At 39.9% G+C, this 22,461-nt stretch overlaps 1 protein-coding gene across 3 annotated transcripts in view; it reads left to right on the forward strand.

Moving 5' to 3' along the window:
* The window catches only part of FAT3 (FAT atypical cadherin 3), a 532,147-nt gene that overhangs the window by 238,782 nt on the left and 270,904 nt on the right, over positions 1–22,461 (forward strand). Inside the window, exon 3 of one of the 3 annotated variants that reach the window (XM_064365392.1) lies at positions 7,626–7,708. The exons of the other annotated variants lie outside the window; for them this stretch is intronic. Within the exon in view, the coding sequence (XP_064221462.1) occupies positions 7,626–7,708 (83 nt within the window). Of the gene's footprint in view, positions 1–7,625; positions 7,709–22,461 lie in introns of those variants that run through there. 3 annotated transcript variants of the gene reach the window in all.

Genomic DNA, 22,461 nt, shown 5'->3' on the forward strand with positions numbered 1-22,461 from the left:
CGTGCTTGGGTGTGAAATATGTGAGTTTGCAGGTTACATGTTTTCTGTTTGTTTCTTCTTGCGTCATACTTTAGAATTTCTTCAACCAATCTTTCTCAACGGCATAATGAAACAGAAGATACAGCTTTTAGAATGGGCTAGCTGATTGCATAGTAGTATTCCTGGGTAATTATGCCTATGAGAATCAGAGAACTGATAAAAACCTAGTAAATATGGAAATAATGTTCTCCATGAAAATATAGCCGTGAATTCAACAACAATAATAATAATAACAATAAAACTCCTCACATGCAGCACAGCCGTATTCCACTGCAGCCATCAATGCCTAGGTAAGAACATCTCTGTCAAGAAGGGTGGAAGGCACTTCAAGGAGTCAGCTGGGGAACATTGAGAACCCTCCCTTTTCAGGGACCTGCTGGGAAGACTTAGGAAGCATACTGTTGCCAGGCTTAGGCATCTGGAGGCTACAGTATCATGGCACAGAGCAAGAAAGAACCTTCAGATAAATGGCAGTCTTTCTTAGAGATTCTCCCAAATTTTGCATTTCTGTGACCATGGTTTATGAATGCTGCTGTTTATGAATGCAGCTGTTTTGCTGTTTACATAAATTTTGAGTATTGCACTCTTGAGCATTTACAAAGCAGAGGTGATTTCTTTCTTACTGATATTTATTCATGACCACTGAGTAATTAACTGTGGGTGGTTCAGTTGTCAGAACTCCAGTGAACTATGGGCACTTTTGCTCCATTGTGTCTCAATCTTCCGCAGCAGAAGCAAACTTTTAAGTCATTCCTTGATAACAGTATAGTGCTTACAGAGGCTCAAAATGGGCGAGGGGAGTCTCTGACTAGTAATTAGTATAAACGTGGGTTAAAACCTGTTTGGAATTTGCAAATGGAATGTCTATTTTTTGGTGTCTGTGACAGTGTGTGTATATTTGGTGTAACGCACAATTAGTCTGCATGTTAACCTGTGTTTTAAATGTGTGCTATACAACTCCCTGGTGGAATTTGAATTTGGATTTAGCTTTTGAATTTATGAAAAACAAGTATACCAAAAGTTCTTTATAGCTCAGGTATTGTCTAAGCTGAGTTAAGTGCTCGAAGAAACAATGTATTTTGGTATCAAAGAAAGTTTTGCAATTAAAAATAACCTGAAGATTGAATATGCAAGTGAAAACTAACAACTATCAACCTGCACATAAAAGACTTTTCATCTTGTGAATAAGAGAGTAAACTAGAAGGATATAGTCTGTATGTGTGTGTGTGTCTATAATTTAAGCACATCATTTCTTACTGATGTACTTTCAGTTACACTCTACAAATACGTTTGGAAGCTGCATCATACATCATTTTGTGGAGTTCAAATGTTGGATAATTTACATCAAACTAATTAAAATAGGCAGACTAAAGCTTTTTTTGTTAGTAAGTAAAATTAAGATTTATTTACTATGTTCGAAACTTCATCAATAATTCCAGAAATAAATTCTCATTCAGGCTTCTCATTTTTGAACATGATACTGCACAAAGCATTTTTAAGCAGATTCCTTTTGAGTTTTTTTCTTCGTAGTACAAACTTAAGTAAGTCAGTATTATGTGAAAATTTAAGGTAATTTGATTTTGATTGAGGTAACATTTACTAGTGCACTTATATAAGGGATTTGCTAACTGAATTAAATGATTAAACCAAATTAGGAATAAAAATCACATGAGAACTTTGCAGAAAGTTACCCTTGCAGAAAGTTTTGATTAAGCATCTAGCCTAGCTTTTTGTCAGATACAAATTTTTCATGAGGACATTTATCTTTTTAAGTTTTTTAGACACAATCAGGACTTGGTCAAGTAATTCTAATAAATTCTATGCAGCCCTTCAAACGGGTTTGTGTTTTCTCTGGAAATGCTTTGATAATGTTTGTTTATGTTATAATATTCATTTTTAAAGTATTAAGCTGCACTCCTAAAATATATCTTTCAGTTGAATTAGTTGTATAGTTTAGATCAGTATTTAGGTCCAACTTCTCCTTTTTAGACATTTTAAGTGTTTTTTTTTTTTTTTCATTTTTTCCTTCTAAAGTTATAGGTTTCAGATACCACTCTTTTTACCTTCGAAATCTCAGTTTAAGCCTCTTGTCCTCGGGAGCTTTCTCTGGCATCTCAGATCAGCTTGGGCTCCTTTTTATATGATCCCAAAGCATCCTGCATTTCTTTGTTGCACTTACCATAATTGAAATGATATAGTTCAAATATTTCTTTAGTGCTTTCTTCCCCTCACTCCTACAAGCTTCACAGAATAAAGCCATGTTCTCCCTGCTCACTGACAGTGCCTGGCACACAGTAGGCAGTTTCACATTTGTGGAAGGGATGATAGTGTGCATAAAGACTGCAGCAGGGTGAATCCTCTACTTCTCCCTGTGAGATGCTCTTGTTTGAACACATTTAGTATTTATAGGGGAATATCTCCAAGCCCAAGATTAAGGATGAATTAAATGAAGTTTCTTTCTTTGACCTTGAATTTTCCATTTGTCCTATTCTGCTGGCTGTTTTATTGCCTCTGATTTTCAAAAACATTTTCCCTAGTTCAGGGAAAATTTAGTAAACAGCCATATAAAAGATTATTATCAAGTGACTATCTTTTTTCTATTTATGTATGTTTTTAAGAGACAGTCTCACTCTGTCATCCAGGCTGGACTGCAGTGACACGATCATAGCTTACTGCAGCCTTGACCTCCTGGGCTCAAACAATCCTCCCTTCTTGGCCTCCTGAGAACCTGGGACTGTACCATCATGCCTGGCTAATTTATATTTTTCTTACAGAGACAGGGTCTCACGATGTTGCCCAAGCTGATCTCAAACTACTAAGAGCAAGCAATCCTCTGCATCCTTCTTCCAAATTGTTGGGATTGCAGGCATGAGGCACTGTGCCCACCTTTTTTGAGACAGGGTTTTGATATCTTTCCCAGGCTGGAGTGTAGTGGTGTGATCTTGACTCACTACAACCTCCACCTCCCAGGTTCAACCGATTTTTGTGTCTCAGCCTCCCAAGTAGGTAGGACTACAGGCCTAGCTAACATTTGTATTTTTAGTAGAGACAGGGTTTCGTCATGTTAGCCAGGCTAATCTTGAACTCCTGGCCTCAGGGGATCCACCTAATTTGGATTCTCAAAATGCTGGGATTGCAGGTGTGAACCACTGCACCCAGCCCCAGTCTTCTATTTATTGATATACTCCAGTGGTACATTCCTTCAAACATGTGAAGTTTGAAGGAAAGGGTGATGGCACTGTGTGAAGTTTGCGAAGTTTGCTGTGTGAAGTTTGCAGGTAGGATGGAGGAATCGGGAGAAGCTTCCTGAAAGACAGTGGCATTCAGGATGGATCTGGATGATTGGATGCAGTTTTGACCAAGTGGAGGCAGATCCCTGAAAGGATACTTTAGGCACAGGGAATGGGATGAGCAAAGGCACCAGGGTGGGAAGATGTGTGGAAAATGGCGATACCGAATTCAATATGCATGTGTACTATGCCATTGTTGGAAGGAGGAGACTGAGTAATGCAGCTTAATAGGTAGGATGGGATCATAGAGTACACCTTCCTTACCACACTGAAAGTACCTCCTAAATTCGGAGTCATTTCAGTTTTTTAAAACCTTGGATTCTAAGACTAGAGTTTCTTGCAGATCATGTTCAGGTATTCAGTGGGCTCCATACGTGCAGCTTTTTCATTCTGTCCATCCTAACATTGTTTAGAATAATTCCTCTTGGCCTTCTTTGGTCAGGAAGACTTTGGAACTCACCAGATGGGGCTGTTCACAGGAGTGACTTCAAACCTCTCAATTCTCCTCATTTGTAGAATTATAAATCGCTCTACCGTCTATTTAGGACTTAAGAAAATTAAAGAGTTCATTTTAAAATGTCATTTTTGAGGATGAGACTGTTGAGTTCAAAAGTAATTATTTTAAAAACTAAGTTTAAAAATAACACAATTAGCCTCAACCAGCTTCAGATTAAGTAGTGAGAAAAAAACGGTTCTGATGCTTATTTTAATCACTGTTTTTCAGTATTTATATTTTAAAGCACATGAGCATATATGTATGCATATTTAATTACTCACCAACTCTCTTCTCTCTTTACTCCTCTGGGGTCTCTCTCCAAACCCCACCTTCTAGCCTCTGTTTTGGAGCTGGCCTAGGAAAATGGGGCCTCTCCTTATCAGGGCCTCAGACAACTGTACCGGGAAGCTGATAATTGGTGTTCTGGGAATAAAATAAGTGATAGAGGATGTGTGTTGTTCATTTGCTTGTTTTTTAAAGTATACAATTCAGTGACTTTTAGTATATTCACAGAATGCTGCATCTGTCACCACAATTTTAGAACGTTTTCATCCCCAAAGGAAATCTCGTACCCATTATCAGTCACTTCCCATTTTCCTTTACTTCCCCCAGACTTCAGCAGACATATGTCTATTTTCTGTCTCTGTACATTTGCCTACTGTGGACATTTCATATAAATGGAATCATAATCATATACACTCTTTTATGACCAGCTGCTTTTACTTAGCATGACGTTTTCAGGGGTCATTAGTACTGCAGAGTGTATCAGTATTTCATTCTTTTGTATTGTAGAATAATATTTCATGGTATGGATATACCACGTTCTCTGTTGTTGTTGCTGTTGTTTTTGAGATGGAGTCTCGCTCTGTTGCCCAGGCTGGAGTGCAGTGGCACAATCTCAGCTCACTGCACCCTCCGCCTCCTGGGTTCAAGTGATTCTCCTGCCTCAGCCTCCTGAGTAGATGGGATTACAGGCGCCCGCCACCATGCCTAGCTATTTTTTTTTTTTTTTTTTTTTTGGTATTTTTAGTAGAGACGAAGTTTCACCGTGTTTGCCAGGATTTGCTCCATCTCTTGACCTCTTGATCCTCCCTCCTCAGCCTCCCAAAGTGCTGGGATTACAGGCGTGAGCCACTGCACCTGGTCACCATCTTTGATTTCTTTCAAGAATGTTTTATAGTTTTCAGGGTACAAGCTATGCATTTATTTGTTTAATTCCTAAGGATTTCATTATTTTTGATACTATAAATTGAATAGCTTTCTTAACTTCATTTCCGGATATTTCATTGCTACTGCTTATAAATACATTTATTTTTATATTTTGAACTCATACCCTGAAACCGCACTGAACCCATTTATTAGCCTCAGCACTTCTTTTCGGATTCCGTAGGCTTTTCTATACACAAGATGATGTCATCCACACATGGAAATAGTTTTACTTTTTCCTTTCCAACCTGCATTTTTAAAATTTCTTTTTCTTATCTAATTGCCCTAGATAGAACTTCCAATACAAATTTTAGTCAAAGCAGCAAGAGCATACACCCTTGTCTTCTTCTTGATCTTAGGAACAAAGGATTAAGTCTTTTACCACTAAGTATATCTCAGCTGTGGATTTTTTAAAGATGCCCTTCTTCAAGTTGAGAAACTTCTCTTCTATTCTGATTTGTTTCATGTATCAATCATGAAAGGGTTGTTAGATTTCATCAAACTTGTTCTGAGTCTGTCAGGACAGTCATATGGTTTTGTCTTTTATTCTGTTGAAATTATGTATCATATTAATTGATTCATAGATGTTAATCCAACTTTGTATTCCTGGGAGAAATCCCAATTGATCATGTTGTACATAACCTTTTTTATGCTTTGCTGGATTCAGTTTGCTAGTATTTGTTGAGAACTTTTGCATATATATTCATAAGAGATACTGGCCTTTAGTTTTCTTTTCTTGTGAGGATTTTGGTATCAGGATAAAACTATCCTTATAGAATGAGTTGGGAAATATTCTCTTCTCCCCTATATTTCAAAAGAATTTGTGAAGAATTGGTATTAATTCATTTGTAAATTTGTTCTAATTCACCAGTGAAGCCACCTGGGATTGGACTTTTATCTGTGGAAAGACTTGGTTTTGTTTTTAATTCCATTCTCTGTACTTGTAATATGTCTATTCAGATTTTCTGTTTCTGAGTCAGGTTTAGTATTTTCCTTATAGGATTTTTTTTTTTCATTTTTTCTGAGTTACACAATTTGTTGGAATATAGTTATTCATAATATGTCCCTATGATCTTTTTATATTTTTGTAAAGTTAATAGTCCTTTTTTATTTCTGATTTTAGCAACTTGGGTCGCCTCTCTTCTTTTTCTTGATCACTCTAGATGAATCTTGTCATATTTGTTGACCTTTTCACAGAAACCACTTTTTGTTTTGTTGACTTCTCTCTTTTTTTAATTTCATTAATTTCCACCACCAACTGTATTATTTCCTTTCTTCTACTTGCTTTACGTTTAATTGGCTCTTCCTTTTCTATTGGAAGTTTAGGTTATTGATTTGTTTTTTTTTAAATAAGTTGTATAAATTCATAACTATAAATAAAGTCACTTATAGCTATTTATTTTCCTCTAAGCATTGCTTTACCTGCCTCCCATAAGTTGTGGGGTACATCTATGTTGTGCTTTTATTTTCATTTATTTTAAAGTATTTCTAATTTCTCTTAGGATTTCTACCTATATTTACACATTGCTTACTTAGGAGTATGTTGTTCAATTTTTATTTATATGAGATTTTTTAAATGTCGTTTTGCTATTTCTAATCTTACTCTATTGTGATAAGAGAACACAGTTTGTATAATTTCCATCTTTTTAAATTTATTAACGATTGTTTTATGGCCTAATAGATGGTCTATCTTGAAGAATGTTCCATGTGCACTTGAGAAATACACATGCTCTGTTGCCATGGGATATAGTGTTATATTTTTCCTTTGGTCTAACTGGCTTAGAGCATTGTTCATGTCTTCTACTTTATTGCTCTCTTTTGCAGTTATTCCATGGCACATGTGCTTTCATATGGAAATCTCAATGGTATAAATTTTGTACTGATTTAAGCCTCGTGCTAGAAAACATTGTACCTTTCTCTCCAGTAGCTTACTGTAGCAAAAGTCTTAGAATTATTTTTCAACCAAATTCCAGTCAATCTTGAAAGCTAATTATAGAAACCTGTTTTATTTTAATAAGTACATTCTCATTCACCCTTATTCTTCCATTATTTAAAAAACATTAATTTAAAATATTAATATTATATATACATATATATATATATATATATATATATATATATATATATATATATTTGAGATAGAGTCTCACTCTGTTGCCCAGACTGGAGTGCAATGGCATGATGTTAGCTCACTACAACCTCCACCTCCTGGGTTCAAGCAATTCTCCTGCCTTAACCTCCCAAGTAGCTGGGACTACAGGTGCATGCCATCTGCCCAGGTAATTTTTGTATTTTATTAGAGACAGAGTTTCACCATTTTGGCCATGGTGATCTTGAACTCCTGACCTCATGATCTGCCCACCTCAGCCTCCCAAAGTGCTGGGATTACAGGCGTCAACCACCACACCTGGCCTATAATCTATGTTTTTAATTGATGATTAAGTCTACTGGGCTTATTCCTATCAAAGCCTCTTTTATTTGATTTTTTTTTTTAGTTGTTTCTTTTATCACTATCCTAGTCAGTACAGACTACTGTAACAGAATATTCTGGCCTGGGTATCAACTTAAGCAATGTTTGTTTCTCACTGTTTAAGAGTGGAAGAGTCTAGGAAGTCTAACATCAAGGAGCCAGCAGATCTGGTGTTTGGAGAGTGCCATCCTCCCAGATTGCAGATAGCTGTCTTCTTCCTATGTCCTCACATGACAGAACAGAGAGAGAAGCAGCAAGCCCTCTCATGTCTCTTCTGAAATCAGCACTAACCCCATCATGCGGGCTCCATTCTCGTGATCTAATTACCTCCCAAAGGCCTTATTTTAAACTATCATGATATTAGAGATTAGAGTTTCGACATATGAATTCTGGGGTGGGGAGGGACGCAAACAAGCAATCCATACAATCACCATCCCAAATCAAGGCTGATCTTGAAAACTGCCTCCTTAAATTTTGATTCCAAAATTTAACTCTGCCTGTTCTCCTGATCAGATGCCTCCTTCCCAGTCAGCCAAGAGAAAATAGATAAATATGCTCTGGGTTCATGAATGAATCAAGAGTATCCAAACAGATAAACTTAAGGAGTAGGAGAATTATTTATATTGTGCAGAAGGTGGGGAGAAGAAAAAATGAGTTTTAAGAAGGTCTTTGCAAAGCTGCTATTTCTAGATGGGTAAAATCACCAGCACTTTTTGCTTATCCTTAAGGCTTACATGTCATCCCCAAATCCTCCTCCTTGAGATGTTGAAGCTCATTCAACTAGATCAGTTCTTTTGGGGAGATGGAGAGAATCAAGTGTCCCACAAAGATGCTTGGCATAAACTTCACTGTGTGATCTGGCTCATTTCTTCTGATGCCAGATGCCACTACAACATCACTAGTTTCCACAGCACATGCAGCTCACGGCCATGTGGTTTCTGTTAGCATTAATGATCAGGATTGTTCTTCTACTTGTTATTTTATTGTAAAGGCTTGTTCTTGTAATCCTTGCTGTTTTTTGAATGTTTGTGATTTCTAAGGTCTATTCTTTGAATTGCTTTAATTCAATATAGTAAGAATGGCTTTAAAATTGTATATGCTTGTAATAAAAGCCAACCTCAATGAATATTCACAATGTTGTTTTTCATGCCATGATCAGCAGGCCCCTCTATCAGAAACTCCTAAGATGCTTGTTTAAAATGCACATTTTGGAACAGTGGCTCTAGACTGTGGCTCAAGAATCTACATTTTAATAACCCATGTAATTCTAATGCATTAACATTTTTAGATCCACTGATTTCGAGCCTTTCTGAATACGTACTCCATTGTAGGTGCTAATTCTAGTACTTCCTTCAGGAGCTCTTGTAGTGATGAAGTCTCTCAGCAATTGCTTGTCCGTAAAGGATTTTATTTCTCCTTCACTTATGAAACTTAGTTTAGCTGGATATGAAATTCTGGGTTGAAAATTCTTTTCTTTAAGGATGTTGAATATTGGCCCCACTCCCTTCTAGCTTGTAGGGTTTCTGCTGAGAGATCACCGTGAGTCTAATGGTCTTTCCTTTGTGGGTGACTCGACCTTTCTCTCTGGCTGCCCTTAGGATTTTTCCTTCATTTCAACCCTGGTGAATCTGATGATTATGTGCCTTGGGGTTCCTCTCCTTGAGAAGTATCTTTGTGATGTTCTCTGTATTTCCTGGATTTGAATGTTGGCCTGCCTTGTTAGGTTGGGGAAGTTCTTTTGGATAATATCCTGAAGAGTGTTTTCCAGCTTGGATTCATTCTCCCATAACATTCAGTTACACTGATCAAGGGTAGGTTAGGTCTTTTCACATAATCCCATAGTTCTTGGAGGCTTTGTTCATTTTTTTTTCACTGTTTTTTCTCTAATCTTTCCTTCTCATTTTATTTCATTGATTTGGTCTTCAATCTCTGATGTCCTTTCTTCTGCTTGATTGATTCAGCTGTTGAAACTTGTATATGCCTTGTGAAGTTCTCGTGCTGTCTTTTTCAGCTCCATCAAGTCATTTATGTTCTCCTCTAAGCTGGTTATTCTAGTTAGCATCTCATCTAACCTTTATTCAAGATTCTTAGTCTCTTTGCATTGGGTTACAACATGGTCTTTTAACTCAAAGAAGTTTGTCATTACCCACCTTCTGAAGCCTGCTTCTGTCAATTCCTCAAACTCATTCTCTGGCTTGTTTTGTTCTCTTGATGGTGAGGAGTTGTGATCCCTGGGAGGAGAAGAGGTGTTCTGGTCTTTGATGGTTTCATTCTTTTTGTCGTGGTTTCTTTCTGTCTTCATGGATTTGTCTCCTTTGCTCTTTGAAGTGGCGACTTAGGGAGGAATCTCTGAGTGGACGTCCTTTCTGTTGAGATTGGAGCGATATCTTTTTTGGCCTGTAGAGGCGCTGCTGGGTGCCTCAGATTCAGTCAGGCTGCTGGGTGGGTGGTCATCTCCTGTAGTTTACGCAGGTGAGTTAGCCCTGCCTTCCCAATGACGTCTCACCTTTCCTGAACTCGATCTTCCTGGTTAGAGTCAAACTGGTGTATTCACTGCAAAGCTCTCTATTGTGCGGGCTTCACTTTGAGTTTTGAAGGGATGGGACCTGCCAGGGTTATGGCCTGTTTCTCTGCTTTCAACTCTGCCTCTTTCTGGGGGACAGGTAGCTCCGTCCCACTGGCTTTAGTCCAAACTTCCGCCTAGGTCCGTGTGGAAAACTTGACAGCAGGAGCTGTCACTCAGATTTACATTGACAACCCATGTCGCCCCTCAGTCCAGGAGGCCCTTGTGGACCATGGGTTTCAGTAGGGATGAGGGAGGCAAAGGGTCCAAATCAGAGCACTGAGGGGGTGAAGTCCCCGACCGTCTGAGCCAGCTGCATGTTCCAGGTGGAGACACGCCCAGCCCTGTCTCGGTTCACCCTCCCTGGGCAGCTCTCACCCTGCTTCAGCTGGCCTTCCCTGGGCTATTTTCAGTGTCCTACCAGTCCCACCAAAATGAGCCTGGCACCTCACTTGGAATCATGAAGTCCTCTAGCCCTCTGCGTCTCATTAGCTGAGAGCTGCATTCTGCTGTTTCCTCCTCTCAGCCATCTTGGCGTGCCTCCGGGTTTTTAAATTATAACATTTCAGGTGTTATACGATTTGTCTTGCCTGCTTTAAAATATTAAAATTGCTTACCCCATGCAACAGATATTCATGAAACTATTACTATGTGGTGAGCATTATGCTAGGTAGAAAAACAATTGGATACACAGACAAACCAAATATGACCCCTGCTACCAGGGAGCTTGCAGGGCAAAAAGCTATTGCAATGCAAAGACAGTTTTAGAATCATGCGCACTACTATGGAAGCACTTCAGGAAAGGAACTAAGCCCTATTAATGTCAGGGAAAGCTTCTTAGAGAAGCCCCTGAAGGTGATGACTCCTGGCTATGGTTGTGTAGTATTTTGCCAGATGAAGAGCAAGTAGAAAGACTTTGCTTTGCAGAGATAGGAACATGATCACAGAGATGGGTGGTGTCTGATAGATTTAGGAAGCCGGTTAAAGCCGGAACAATGGATTTGAGAGAAATTACCAGGATAAAAATCTAGGAGTTGGCTGGGTCAGGTCCTGGATGGCCTGGCATGCTTAGGCTAAGGACACTTTCTCTACTCTGATGCCAAGAGGGGTTCACTGAATGTTTGAAAATAGGCAGAATACAGAAACACAGCATTGGGAATTTTGAGAATTGGGAGGTGGCAAACGTCAAGGGCCTCTGCTAGTGATCCAGGTAGAAGGTAATGGTGGCCTGAATTAAAGTCTAATGAGGGAGCAGAGATAAATAACTCCAAAGATAGTAAGTAGATACAATCAGTGGAACCACAGACCGCTTGGCTGTGGATTTAGAGAGGAGATGTCAGAGTCTGGCTTGCAGGGCGTTTTAGTTTCCTAGGGCTGCTATAAAAAGCACCACAAACTGGGTGACTTAAACAACAGAAATTTGTTGTCTTACAGTTCTGGAGGCCAGAAGTCTAAAATCAATGTTTTGGCAGGGTGGCCTCCGTCTGAGGACTGCGAGAGACGATCTGTTCAAAACTGTTCTTGGCCTGAAGATTTCTATTGTTATCGTATGTCTCTTCACATCTGCTGCCTCTATGTGTTTCTGTCTATCCAGATTTTCCCTTTTTATTAGAACACCAGTCCTATTGGATTAGAGCCTACCCTAGTGCCCTCATTTTAATTTGATACCTTCTGTAGAGACCCTATCTCCAGATAAGATACAATTCAACCCATCACAGTGGGTGTAGGGCCATTCACTGAGGCAGAGAACATAAGAAAAGGAAATTTGATAGATGCTGGGGGAAGAGGACGAAATTGGTTTCATGCTATGCTGTCCATGCCACATGTTCATTAAATATATTGTAGTATTATGGTCCCGTAACTGCTTGCTTTTGTGACTTTTCTGCTATGCGTATGCAGCACCTCTGTCTCTGGGTTCCTTTTGCTTTATTGGTTTAGTCTTTTGACACTGCCTGGAGGAGTGTGGCTGTGAAGAAACTATGGGCTGTCCGTCTTGTACACTGTCAGATCCATAGCCTGAAAGGCATTCTGTTTGGATGACATTAATCCATGTTTCAACTCCCCCTGCCCAAGACAGTGGTTGTTGTCATCAAGAATGACACCTGAGGCCTGCAACACCAGCCTCTTGAAGCTCTCCACAATCATATTGTCTGCTGAAGCCCCAACAAAGCTCAGACCGATGGCCCAAATAGCAAAGAGATGTTGCTGTCAAATTTAACAGCTAAGGACACAGAGACACCGCCATGCTTATGACTCTTTATTTCCCCAAAGTTGTCATTGGCTGTGTCCATTTGATGCTTTGTGGGGTGAGGTAGGGTGAGCAGATTCTCAGCCCCTAAAGTCAATAAACCAATTATCTGTCCTTCAACTTTTTTTTTGAACAGGGTTGTCAATATTGGCCAAGTGCTAAGATACACTGAGCTAACCCCAGGCCTGAGATTTCTCTCATTTGTCACTTTGAAACACTGGGTCCTATTGAAGGCAGACATGAATTGTGACCCAGAGAGGAGAATCACATTGGACAGGGTGACTTCCTGGGTTTAATTAAAGTATTGAAATTAATGAGTATTGTAAGTGACTTGCCAAATTGCCTGACAAAATGATTTCCATAGATAACTCCTTGTTTTCAGAAAAATGCAAGAGAGTAGCCAGAGCTTTGAAGTGCACCAAACAAATGACAGCCTAATGGAGGATTAGCTGGAAGATGCCTCAGGTTTGGAAAGTGACCAAGTATTACTCTGGAAAACTCCTTTTATTGCAGCCCCTGGAGCAGCCCCAAAGCCTGAGTGAATTTATCTAAGGTTGTTTTTCTCCCCAGTCTGAGAAAGGTGCTGGAATTATATTTGTCTAAATTATTATTATTGAAAGTTAATTTCAAAGAAAGACAATTGAGATAATAGTTTCAAAAGTCAAGATTTACTTTGCTAGCCTGATTTAATTCCCTGATTTAATCAGGGAATTTAGAGATAACCACCTGGGACTTTTTAGGTTAGAGAGATCCAAAAAAGAATTTAATGCATCAATCTTTTAGCTAAGCAGAAATATTTTTTTTAAGATCAAGAAAAAGGGAATTTGAAATTGGCATAGAACGTCTCAGATTATTTTTTCCCTTCAAAAAAATAACCTTGATGCTTTTCTTAGTGAGTTCTTTTATAAAATAGCACAGTGACTTCTGTTCCTGATAGTTGCTTGAGTCTTTTGGGGGGCCACTTATTTTGTTCCAGAAGACACTCAAGTGTTTTTAGAATGAACTGGGGGAGTAATCTTAGAACTTTGTCTTGATGGAGAAATGAAGAGGGTTTTCATGAGAAAGTTGAACGATTGTGGACAGGTCTAGATTTTCTCCCTAAACCAACAAAGAGTTAAGGAAAGCCTGGAGTAAGTGGGGTGGCTGACACAGGGCTGTCAGGGCAGATATCCTCCGCTCCATTGGATCTGCCAGCTATTAGGCTTGCTTATTCCACCTCTCATGAACTATGCATGGTGATTCTTCTGCTATGGAGGGAGCCCCATCACTAACACTCTCCACCCCAGTAAGAGCCATTTAATATAATGACACTTAATTTACCCAGTGATATCCTTAAGAAAAAATGAGCGAATTCTATTAATGAAGCTGTAACATTGTTGAAATAGGCATAGACTTCCTCACTCCGTGAATTTTAATCATCCTACAAATCCCCATTTATTAGTTATGGGTAATCTACGAATGTCTTACTTTTTAAAGCCTTCAGAGAAAATTAAATGTTGTCGAATCATTGGGGTCTTCTCTGATATGTGTGTAACTCCTGTTAACATTAATGAATGTTTGTCACAGATTAATAAGAGAGAGACCTCTTTATATAAAGGTTAGTAAGAAAGACACAGAGCAGTGATTTCAGTGTCCCTGTATGAGCAAATAAGGTCGATAGCTTGATTCATAGGTGAAGGTTCTATTGCATCAGAGAAGATAAATACAACCTAAGGAGGTATGACTTTATCACAGGCTGGGGAAGGATGGATAAAGGCAGCCGCCGCTTCTGAAGTTCTCGTTATTTAACAGTTGATAGAGTGGAAGGCAGTCTTTTGTGAAAGTGTTTCCTGGGATTTAAATTTTTATCATATAATATGACTCCTAAATCTTTTAGAATTTATAGTTGGATGGGAGAAGAGAGAGGGGAAGGGAGGGGATAGAGCTGTCCCCTTAGAAACATAATTCATTAATAATTAATAAATAACAAGGCTGGAGTCATCAAATACGTGAGGTGGGGAGACGGTAGTTTGAGAGCCAAGGGAAGATCGTGATTCTAGTCTCACTTTTGTAAAAGGAATTTCTTCTTCTAGACTTTCCCCAGCAATAAAATGAGACACTTGGACCGGTTCTCTTGAAGTGTCCCCGTTGTCTAACAGCCTGTGATGACACTGTAGAAAGCAGAGTGCATGTCATTGATAAATAGAGTGATGGCATTATAAGGATGGGGCGACGTTAATCATGAAAGGATTACAGGAAAAGGTACAATATGAACAGCTTCGTAAGTGAGCAAGGCTGTGCAGTGGTAACAGAGTGGTAACTGAACATGGGGCTTTGAAGTCAGGAGACAGGTCTGAGTCAGCTTGATACCTACTATGTGACCTCAGAAATGTTGACTCACCCAGCCACTATTTCCTCATTTGACACACAGGACAGTACAGTCTTCCTCACTGGGTTGTTGTATGGGATAGTTCAGATACCGGATGCCTAAGACAGCATGGTGTCTGATTGTAATGTGCCATGAACGATGGGGCCTTTACTACCAAGTAATGCATATGTGCACTGACCCTTTGGCATGTTTAGCAAATATTCTCTGAAATCATTGTTTACGTAACTCTTAGAATGTAAATTTTGTCTTATGTTCACTAGGGGAGCTTGCTATTTGAAAGGAATCTTACTTGACTCTCTTCATAAGGAGCTTTTTATAATGTTAACCTCCTTATAATTTATCTGGTTTATTAAGTTTAGCTTCTGTCCTTCAGTGTTTTCTTAAAGTGGAGCAAACCTGAAAGCTTACTAATATCTTACTCTATTCACATTTGCCCTCTTTTGTGAGCAGCTATGATAATATGGGATGACTGACTTCAAGAAAAATGCCTGTGCCCTCCTCTCTTAAAACATTAAACTAGGGGAAGCTTTTCTTACAGCAATTATTCTCATAGGTTGAATGGTCTTTAAATTGCAATTGACAGAGTGCTTAGTGAAATGCTATATTTAGGAACTATTGTGTACCTATGTCTATTATCTGTGTTTCCTTTTCTTTTCCAAAAGGCAGTGTTTCCATGGACAAAGCTCATTTGTTGCTTAGGAGATTGTCCACTCTTGTCTTTTTGCTTATCCTTCCCATTTAGCCCCAGACAGGTTTGTCATATCATTCACAGTTGCTGTGGAGACTATTATGATGTCCTGTGTGGGGAGCTGTTATTTAGGGTGATGACTTGGCAACTGGATCTTCTGAAACAAAAAGGGTGCATGTACCGTGTGCACAGGTACTTGTGCACAAATGCACGCATGCACACATGCATGCGTGTGCATGCGTACACGCACACACACACACGCGCACACACACACACACACACTCTCTCTCTCTCTCTGCAGGAATTGCTCCTTGAAATGACCCTATCACAGACTTTTTAAAGGGAATAGTGCATCAAGCTTTCTTTTCATAATTTGGTAGAACTTACCTTGTGCTCTTAGACAGCCGAGCTTTTCAGACATTCATGATTAAAACAGTGACAAGAGAAACAAGGATATACAACCTTCCTTACATAAGATACCAGCTGAAACTGCAGCACTCTCCAGCAGAGCCAATTAACTCATAGCTTACACCCAGATCTTACCCTACAAGTGGATCATTCTTTACTAATCAGTGTAACTGGAAATGAATCAAGATATAATAGCAGTGGGAGAATTCAGTTACTCATAACTGGGCTAGAAATATCATTATACTAAAGGGAAACTGAAAGGAGAGGTGACTGACATTTTATCAAATTCTTACGACGTGCTAAGCAGTTAATATTTCTGCCTGAGATTATCTGTCTCTTCTCTCCTGGCACCATTACCTCTCCTTCCCCTACTTTTTATTTTATTTTTTTAAAGAGACAAGGTCTCGCGTGTTCACCCAGGCTGCCAAGCTGGACTACAACCTCGAACTCCTGAGCTCAAGCAATCCTTCTGCCTCGCCTCAGTCTTCCAAGTAGCCAGGGCTACAGGCACATGCCACCACACCCAGATAATTTTTAAGTTCTTTGTAAAGATGGATTTTCACTGTGTTGCCCAGGCTGGTCTGAAATTCCTGGTCTCAAGCAATCCTCCAGCCTCAGCCTCCCAAAGTGCCAGGATTATAGGTGTGAGCCAATGTGTCCAACCTCCTTGCCCTTCTTCAGCACCAACCTATAAACATGCCTGTCTCTCTTCCTAGGCTTGCTTCCCATCCTCATCTAAATCAGACTCCTGCCCCATGTCTCTCATTCTATTTTGTGCCAAGTGTCTTGAAATAATAACCTACTGTTCCCAACCAAAGTGTATATCAGAATCACCAGAGAAGCCTATTAAAATACAGATTTTTAGGTTTCCATTCGGAGGTGTTGATTCAGAAGATTCAGAGTGTGGCCCAGATCTTTGTTTTTTAGCAAGCTCCCTGGGTGATTCTGGTGTGTTTTCAGGTATTGGACAGTAATTGGTACTCATTTCTTAATTCCTCTTGTCTTAGTCACTCATCAGCCCTTCTCTGTCTGGCTTCTGCCTCTCTCATGTGGGTGAAAATGTTCTTGCCAGGATCACCATGGCCCTCCCTACCTGCTGAACGAAGTGGCTTGTGGGTCCACTGTAGAACACTGGATGTGGCTGGCCACTCCCACTTTGGAATTCCTGCCCCTTGATGCCTGTGACACTGTGCTCTCCCAGTCATCCCTCTGGTCTCTTTGATGATTCCAGTTCCTCATCCTACCTGGCAAACGCTGTTTTTTTTTCCCCAGGATACCATGCTCAACCCTCTAATTTTATTTCCCTACAGACCAAGCAATTTCATTCCTTCCTATAGCTTAACTGACACAGATCTGTTGATGGCACCCACATGTACCTACAACTTTGACCATCTCTTACCTAAGCTTCAGATCCATAAATATCTCTGTGTGCTCAGTATATGTGTGTCTGGATGCCCTGTCAGCTCCTGAGGCTCAGCTTGTACAAAACCAAGCCTGTTGTCTTCTCGCTAAACCTTCCACAGCATGTTTTCCCCCAGTAGAAATCCCACTGTCAGTGAAGCTAAAAACCTGAAGCCATCCTCTTCTTTCTCACTTCCACCATTAGAGAATTATCAAACCTTTCAAATTTTCCTCCTAAATATTTCTTGACTGTGTTTTCTCCTCTGTGTCTCAGCTTCAGACCCTCATAACCCATTGTGACAGCCTTCTAGCAGGTGCTCCCAGGTATATAGCAGTAATTTATGTTCTCACCACCCCTATTGGATGCTTAACCCCATGGATTTAGAAAATATGGCTTTTTCATGCCATATTCTCAGCATCTAGCAGCATTCATGGCAGGTGATCAATAGAGTTAGATAAATGAAAGCATGAACCATCTAGCTCACGTTTTTTTTTGGAAATTCTTACTTACAGATCAAACATAGAAAGGAGTGAGCTTAAGGGCTAACGTGTTTAAAATGTGAATTGCCAGCAACCAAATTGGTATTGGTATTAAGTGAAGAATTTTGAAATTTATTTCCTTCCTTCAGGTCTTCAGCACCAAACTAGGTTAGCTGGAATCTTCTCTCACATTGAGAGAGGTGGCTGTTTTGTTTAAAAGTGATCTAGCTCTAATTTTATTGCTACAAATTCAACTTTACAGAGAGTTACTCAGACTTGTATATTCTCCCCTGATCTATTCAGTTTATTGGTGAATTATAGGCATCGTCGGCATGGTTTTGTTCTTCTGTGTTAAAAAGTGTCACTGTGACAGTCTCCTGACTGAGTCTCTGATTTCTCTGTTGGATCTTCCAGAATGGAGGGTGTTATGCTTTGGCTTAGTGTCCCCACCTGGATCTCATCTAGAATTGTAATCCCCAGGTGTTGAGGGAGGGACCTGGTGGGAGGTGACTGGATCAAGGGAATGGTTTCTCCTATTCTGTTCTCATAGTGAGGGAGTTCTTATGACATCTGATGGCTTTATAAGGGGCTCTTCACCCTTTGCTTTCTCTCTCTCTCTTGCCACCATATAAGATGTACCTTTCTTCCCCTTCACCTTCTGCCATGATTGTAAGTTTCCTGAGGTCTCCCCAGCTATGCAGAACTGTGAGTGAATTAAACCTGTTTTCTTTATAAATTACCCAGTGTCAGGTATTTCCTTATAGCAATGCCATAACGAACTAATACAGAGGATTAATTTCTAAAATAAAATTTGAAGAAATTAAAACCTACCATTCCTTTTATCCTCAGTAAACCAAACACAAGCAAAAAGTAGAGCTCAGAGCACTGAGCGCCTTGTCCAATCAGCCAGTGACTTGGGAGAATGGAGAGCTTCTGTGTTCTTTGACATTATGGAAGCCATTGAGCTTCCCTCTGCCTCTGTGTCTCCCTCTGTAAAGCTGCCAGCTTTTCTGGCCCTTCACTGGATAGCTGTGCTATGTATAAAGAGCATTTGTAGTTTCCTAGAGAAAATACGTCAGCTTAAATAAGTGGTTGTTGATATAGCCAGGGTGATAGGTGACATTTGGAAGTCTGTGTTTACAGTTGCTGTTTTTAGGATTATATTTGCAGTATTTTTTTCTGCTTCATCCACTCTTTATGAAAGATCATCAGCATAGAACATCTGTGAAGACTTGTAGGATACTTTGCTGCACAACCTGCCACACAGTAAATATAGCCATTCTAGCAAGACCTTGCCTATCCATGCTAATGAGAACTAGGCACAGTATGGATAATTTAAATCTGCAGAAAAATATAAAAATCTGGAGTCACTCAGTATTTCTTATCTTTCTTGCTGTCAAACAGGCAGTCGTTTAAATTTCACATCCCTTTCCTTCCCAGGATGCTTTCATGAAAGGCACTAATGAGAGGCAAAATGGCCAAGAGGCAGGTGGGTTACTGGAGAAGGAGCTGTATGCAGAGAGGGGATGAGCAAGACAACCGTATACACAGTTCCTGAAAATCAGCCTCAGAAACCATTTATTGAACTCGACCTGACTACTCCTGAAGGTTAGGCAGTCACTTCTCTTCTGCAGGCAGGAGGTGAGGCCTCCTTGGGGCCAGGTCCTGTTCAGAGGCACATGAAAGGAGGGAAGTTGAGAAGGTAAACAAGGCAAGGCTGTACACACATTTCCACGTGGAACTCAGCCCCTGACCAGTTCCTAAGGGAAGTTCTGTGTGCTGCAGGTTCAGCGGCAGGAGGCAGGGAGGCATTGATGGGATTCCACCTTCTGGCTGGTAAATTTGCTCTTCCAGATTTCACCCAAGATGTATCATCAGAGGTTAATTCCTTTTCCAGCCTTAGGTCAGAAAGGAAGTGCCTCTCTCCACTCCTTGGTCTTTGGAGAAATAGATCTTAGAGTGTGAGTTACAGTCACTGCCCCTGACAAAGTGTATCAGCTATGGAACATTGCCACTGATCATTGTTCTCAGCACAGTTCTCGTTTGTACCTGCTACCTTTGGATAACAATTAACTACAGTCATGGTGTTACAATTTACTGTATTTATTTGATAAGTGGTATGTTCCTGGTTCTTGATTTTTCTTTTATTCTCTAATGCTCTATGACATAGGTGTGGGTTGACTGTCACCAACTCTATTTATGCATAAGTGGCTTTGTAAACAAAAGAAACTTTTCACTTACAAGAGGCCTTCAATTGAGGAGCTTTGACTCTCTTGTGAGTCATTAATTGTTAACATAAAAAGAGAGCTTTCACAGCCTTGATATAAGGGAGTCCTAGTTTCACATGGGCTCAAGCAGTCATTGTTTTTTTTTTTTATCTGATGAATGTCCCCAACTAACAGAAAATGTGATGGCTATGTTTTCAAGGGCTACATCAACTAAATATGTTGTCAGAGAGTGACTTTAAGAACATTATTTTGTTCACTAACATCCTAAAAATTAGGATGATGATCCTGTGAACTTTACAAATGTTAATAATTGCGTGGGGCTCAGCATAATCCAGTAGACTCTTGAGTAGTTCTACAGTGTGTCCTTCATTCTCCGTGTCCTCAAATTTAGAACACTGACGTAGATATTGGGATAAAAAAGCAATTTTATTAGCATAAGGATGACAGGCAGTCAATTCCTTTTTTAAAACAGTACATTGATCAACAAACCATGCTCTACCAGGCCCTCGCTTGTCCTGTTACTATGCGTCATGGAGGCAAAGGATAGAAAGAGAAATGTATCACTTGATAAAAATGAATCTGATCATTGTCAAACCCCTTTACAATGGTGTTGTTTTAAAAGTGACCTTCAACAAGTGAGGTTAACAGAAAAAGTAAAATTCAGCATGTCAGGGTTCAGTTAGGTTCATCTGCTGCCTGTCTGTATCACTATTTTTACTTGAGGATAGAAAGATTAATGTATCTATTGTCTCTGTGTACTGAGAACTGTCCTAAGTGCTGTGGATACTGATATTAAATGAACAGTTCCAATCACAGACTGATACATGAGTATGTGCTGATCATGGTACACATATAACTTTTCAGTCCTTATGACGAGGAAGTGAGGCTCCTCTGTCCACTGCTGGCTAGAAGATTATAAGTAGCTATCTTCTAGACCACAGCAGCCCTACACAGAGATTCAGAAATGCAGAGACTTTTGCATTGAGTTCTTAAATGGGTAGCATTCCAAACACAAAAGAGCCCAAGAGAGGGACTAGCATGATAGACTCGGTGTTCAGTTTCTGACCCACCAGGATTTCTTCTGGCCGCTTTGAATCCCAGCCTATTGTTTATAACTTTTGGGAACCCAGATTCCCCTTTTGTCTTCTGTTTCCCTATCTCTGAATCCTCATGGTCAGCAGAAAAACTTGTATTGTCAAGGAGTCTCCCAGTGTTGTAGCTTCGTCGTATTTTCTGCTGACTGGCATTCAGGAACAGCCAGTCAGGATTTTGTTCATAGTATCTCCTCCTATACTGAAGCTTGTTAAGCCCTCTCCATCTTCTCTCAGCTGTACAATTCTTGTTCCTTTGACTGCTTCTCATAAATCTCATTTTCTTATCTTTGAATCGTGATAACTGCTTATCTACTCCCAAGAGTAGAGCACAGGACTTCTTGCAGACCTAAGCAAGAGGTAGTGAGATCTTCTGCAGGAGTTCCTCAGCTGGGGCCAGTTATGCACACTCTGAAGACCTGGCTCCCCACACAGTCCAGGAACCAATGAGCACTGCACAAGAATGAGATGAGTAGTTTTACGGACTGAATATTTGTGTTCCCCCAAAATTCATATGCTGAAGCCCTAGCCCCCAGTGTGGCTAGGAGATGGAGCCTTTAAGGAAGTAATTAAGGTTTAGCGAGATCATAAAAATGGACCCCTGATCCAATAGGATTAATGCCTGCCGTGTAGGAGGAGAGTCCACAGAGTTTTCTCTTTCCACCATCCCTCTTTCCATCTGAGCACCCACAGCGGAAAGGCCATGTGAAGACACAGGAAGAAGGTGATCATCTACCAACCAGAAAGAGAGCCCTTATTAGAAACTGGCCATGCTGCTACCCCGATATCAGACTTACAGCTCCAGAGTGGTGAGAAACAAAAGGCCTGTTGTTCAGACCATCCAGTCTGTGGTCTTCAGTTGTGGCAGCCTGGACACATTCACATCAGCAGCTCTGGGCAGTCCTCATGCTGCTCTCCTGGACCTCTGTCATCATGAGGTCATCTCATTCTTGAGCATATTATGATTCTTAGATTCAGTTGGTTTTTCTTTTTATCACTCTGACCTACTCTCCTGCAGAATATTTAAGATAACATTTTCAGCAGGACATTTTCGTGTTGCTGATATGGAGAAACCCATTTCATAGAAGAGTTTGTTGAACCAGCCTTCTTCTACATGCTATAGTTAATTTTCCACTGGAATTGATTTAATCTCTAGTACATTGAAATATATTTAATAATAAGCCATATCATGAAGGACTTCTACTTTGTTATTAAAATATCAGGAATCATTGTCTGATGAGTTCCTAAGCATTATGTTTTAATTATATAGAGAGAAGAAGATTTCTTAGGCTTCAACTCAGGGTGTAATTTTTAAAAAAATTATTTAAATTGACTTTGAAGCACCTTCCAGCCATTTGTTCAACAGTTAAATTCCCCAGAATGCCTGCTGTTTTCTGTCTAATTTTTGACATTATTATCTTTCTAGAAACAGAGCTGCTATTTAACTCAGCTAGCACTGAACAGAAACTGATTATTCTCTTTTGA

The sequence above is a fragment of the Aotus nancymaae genome, unplaced genomic scaffold (genome assembly GCF_030222135.1).
Source record: "Aotus nancymaae isolate 86718 unplaced genomic scaffold, 86718_ANA_hifiasm-v0.15.2.pri h1tg000059l, whole genome shotgun sequence".
NCBI lineage: Eukaryota > Metazoa > Chordata > Mammalia > Primates > Aotidae > Aotus > Aotus nancymaae.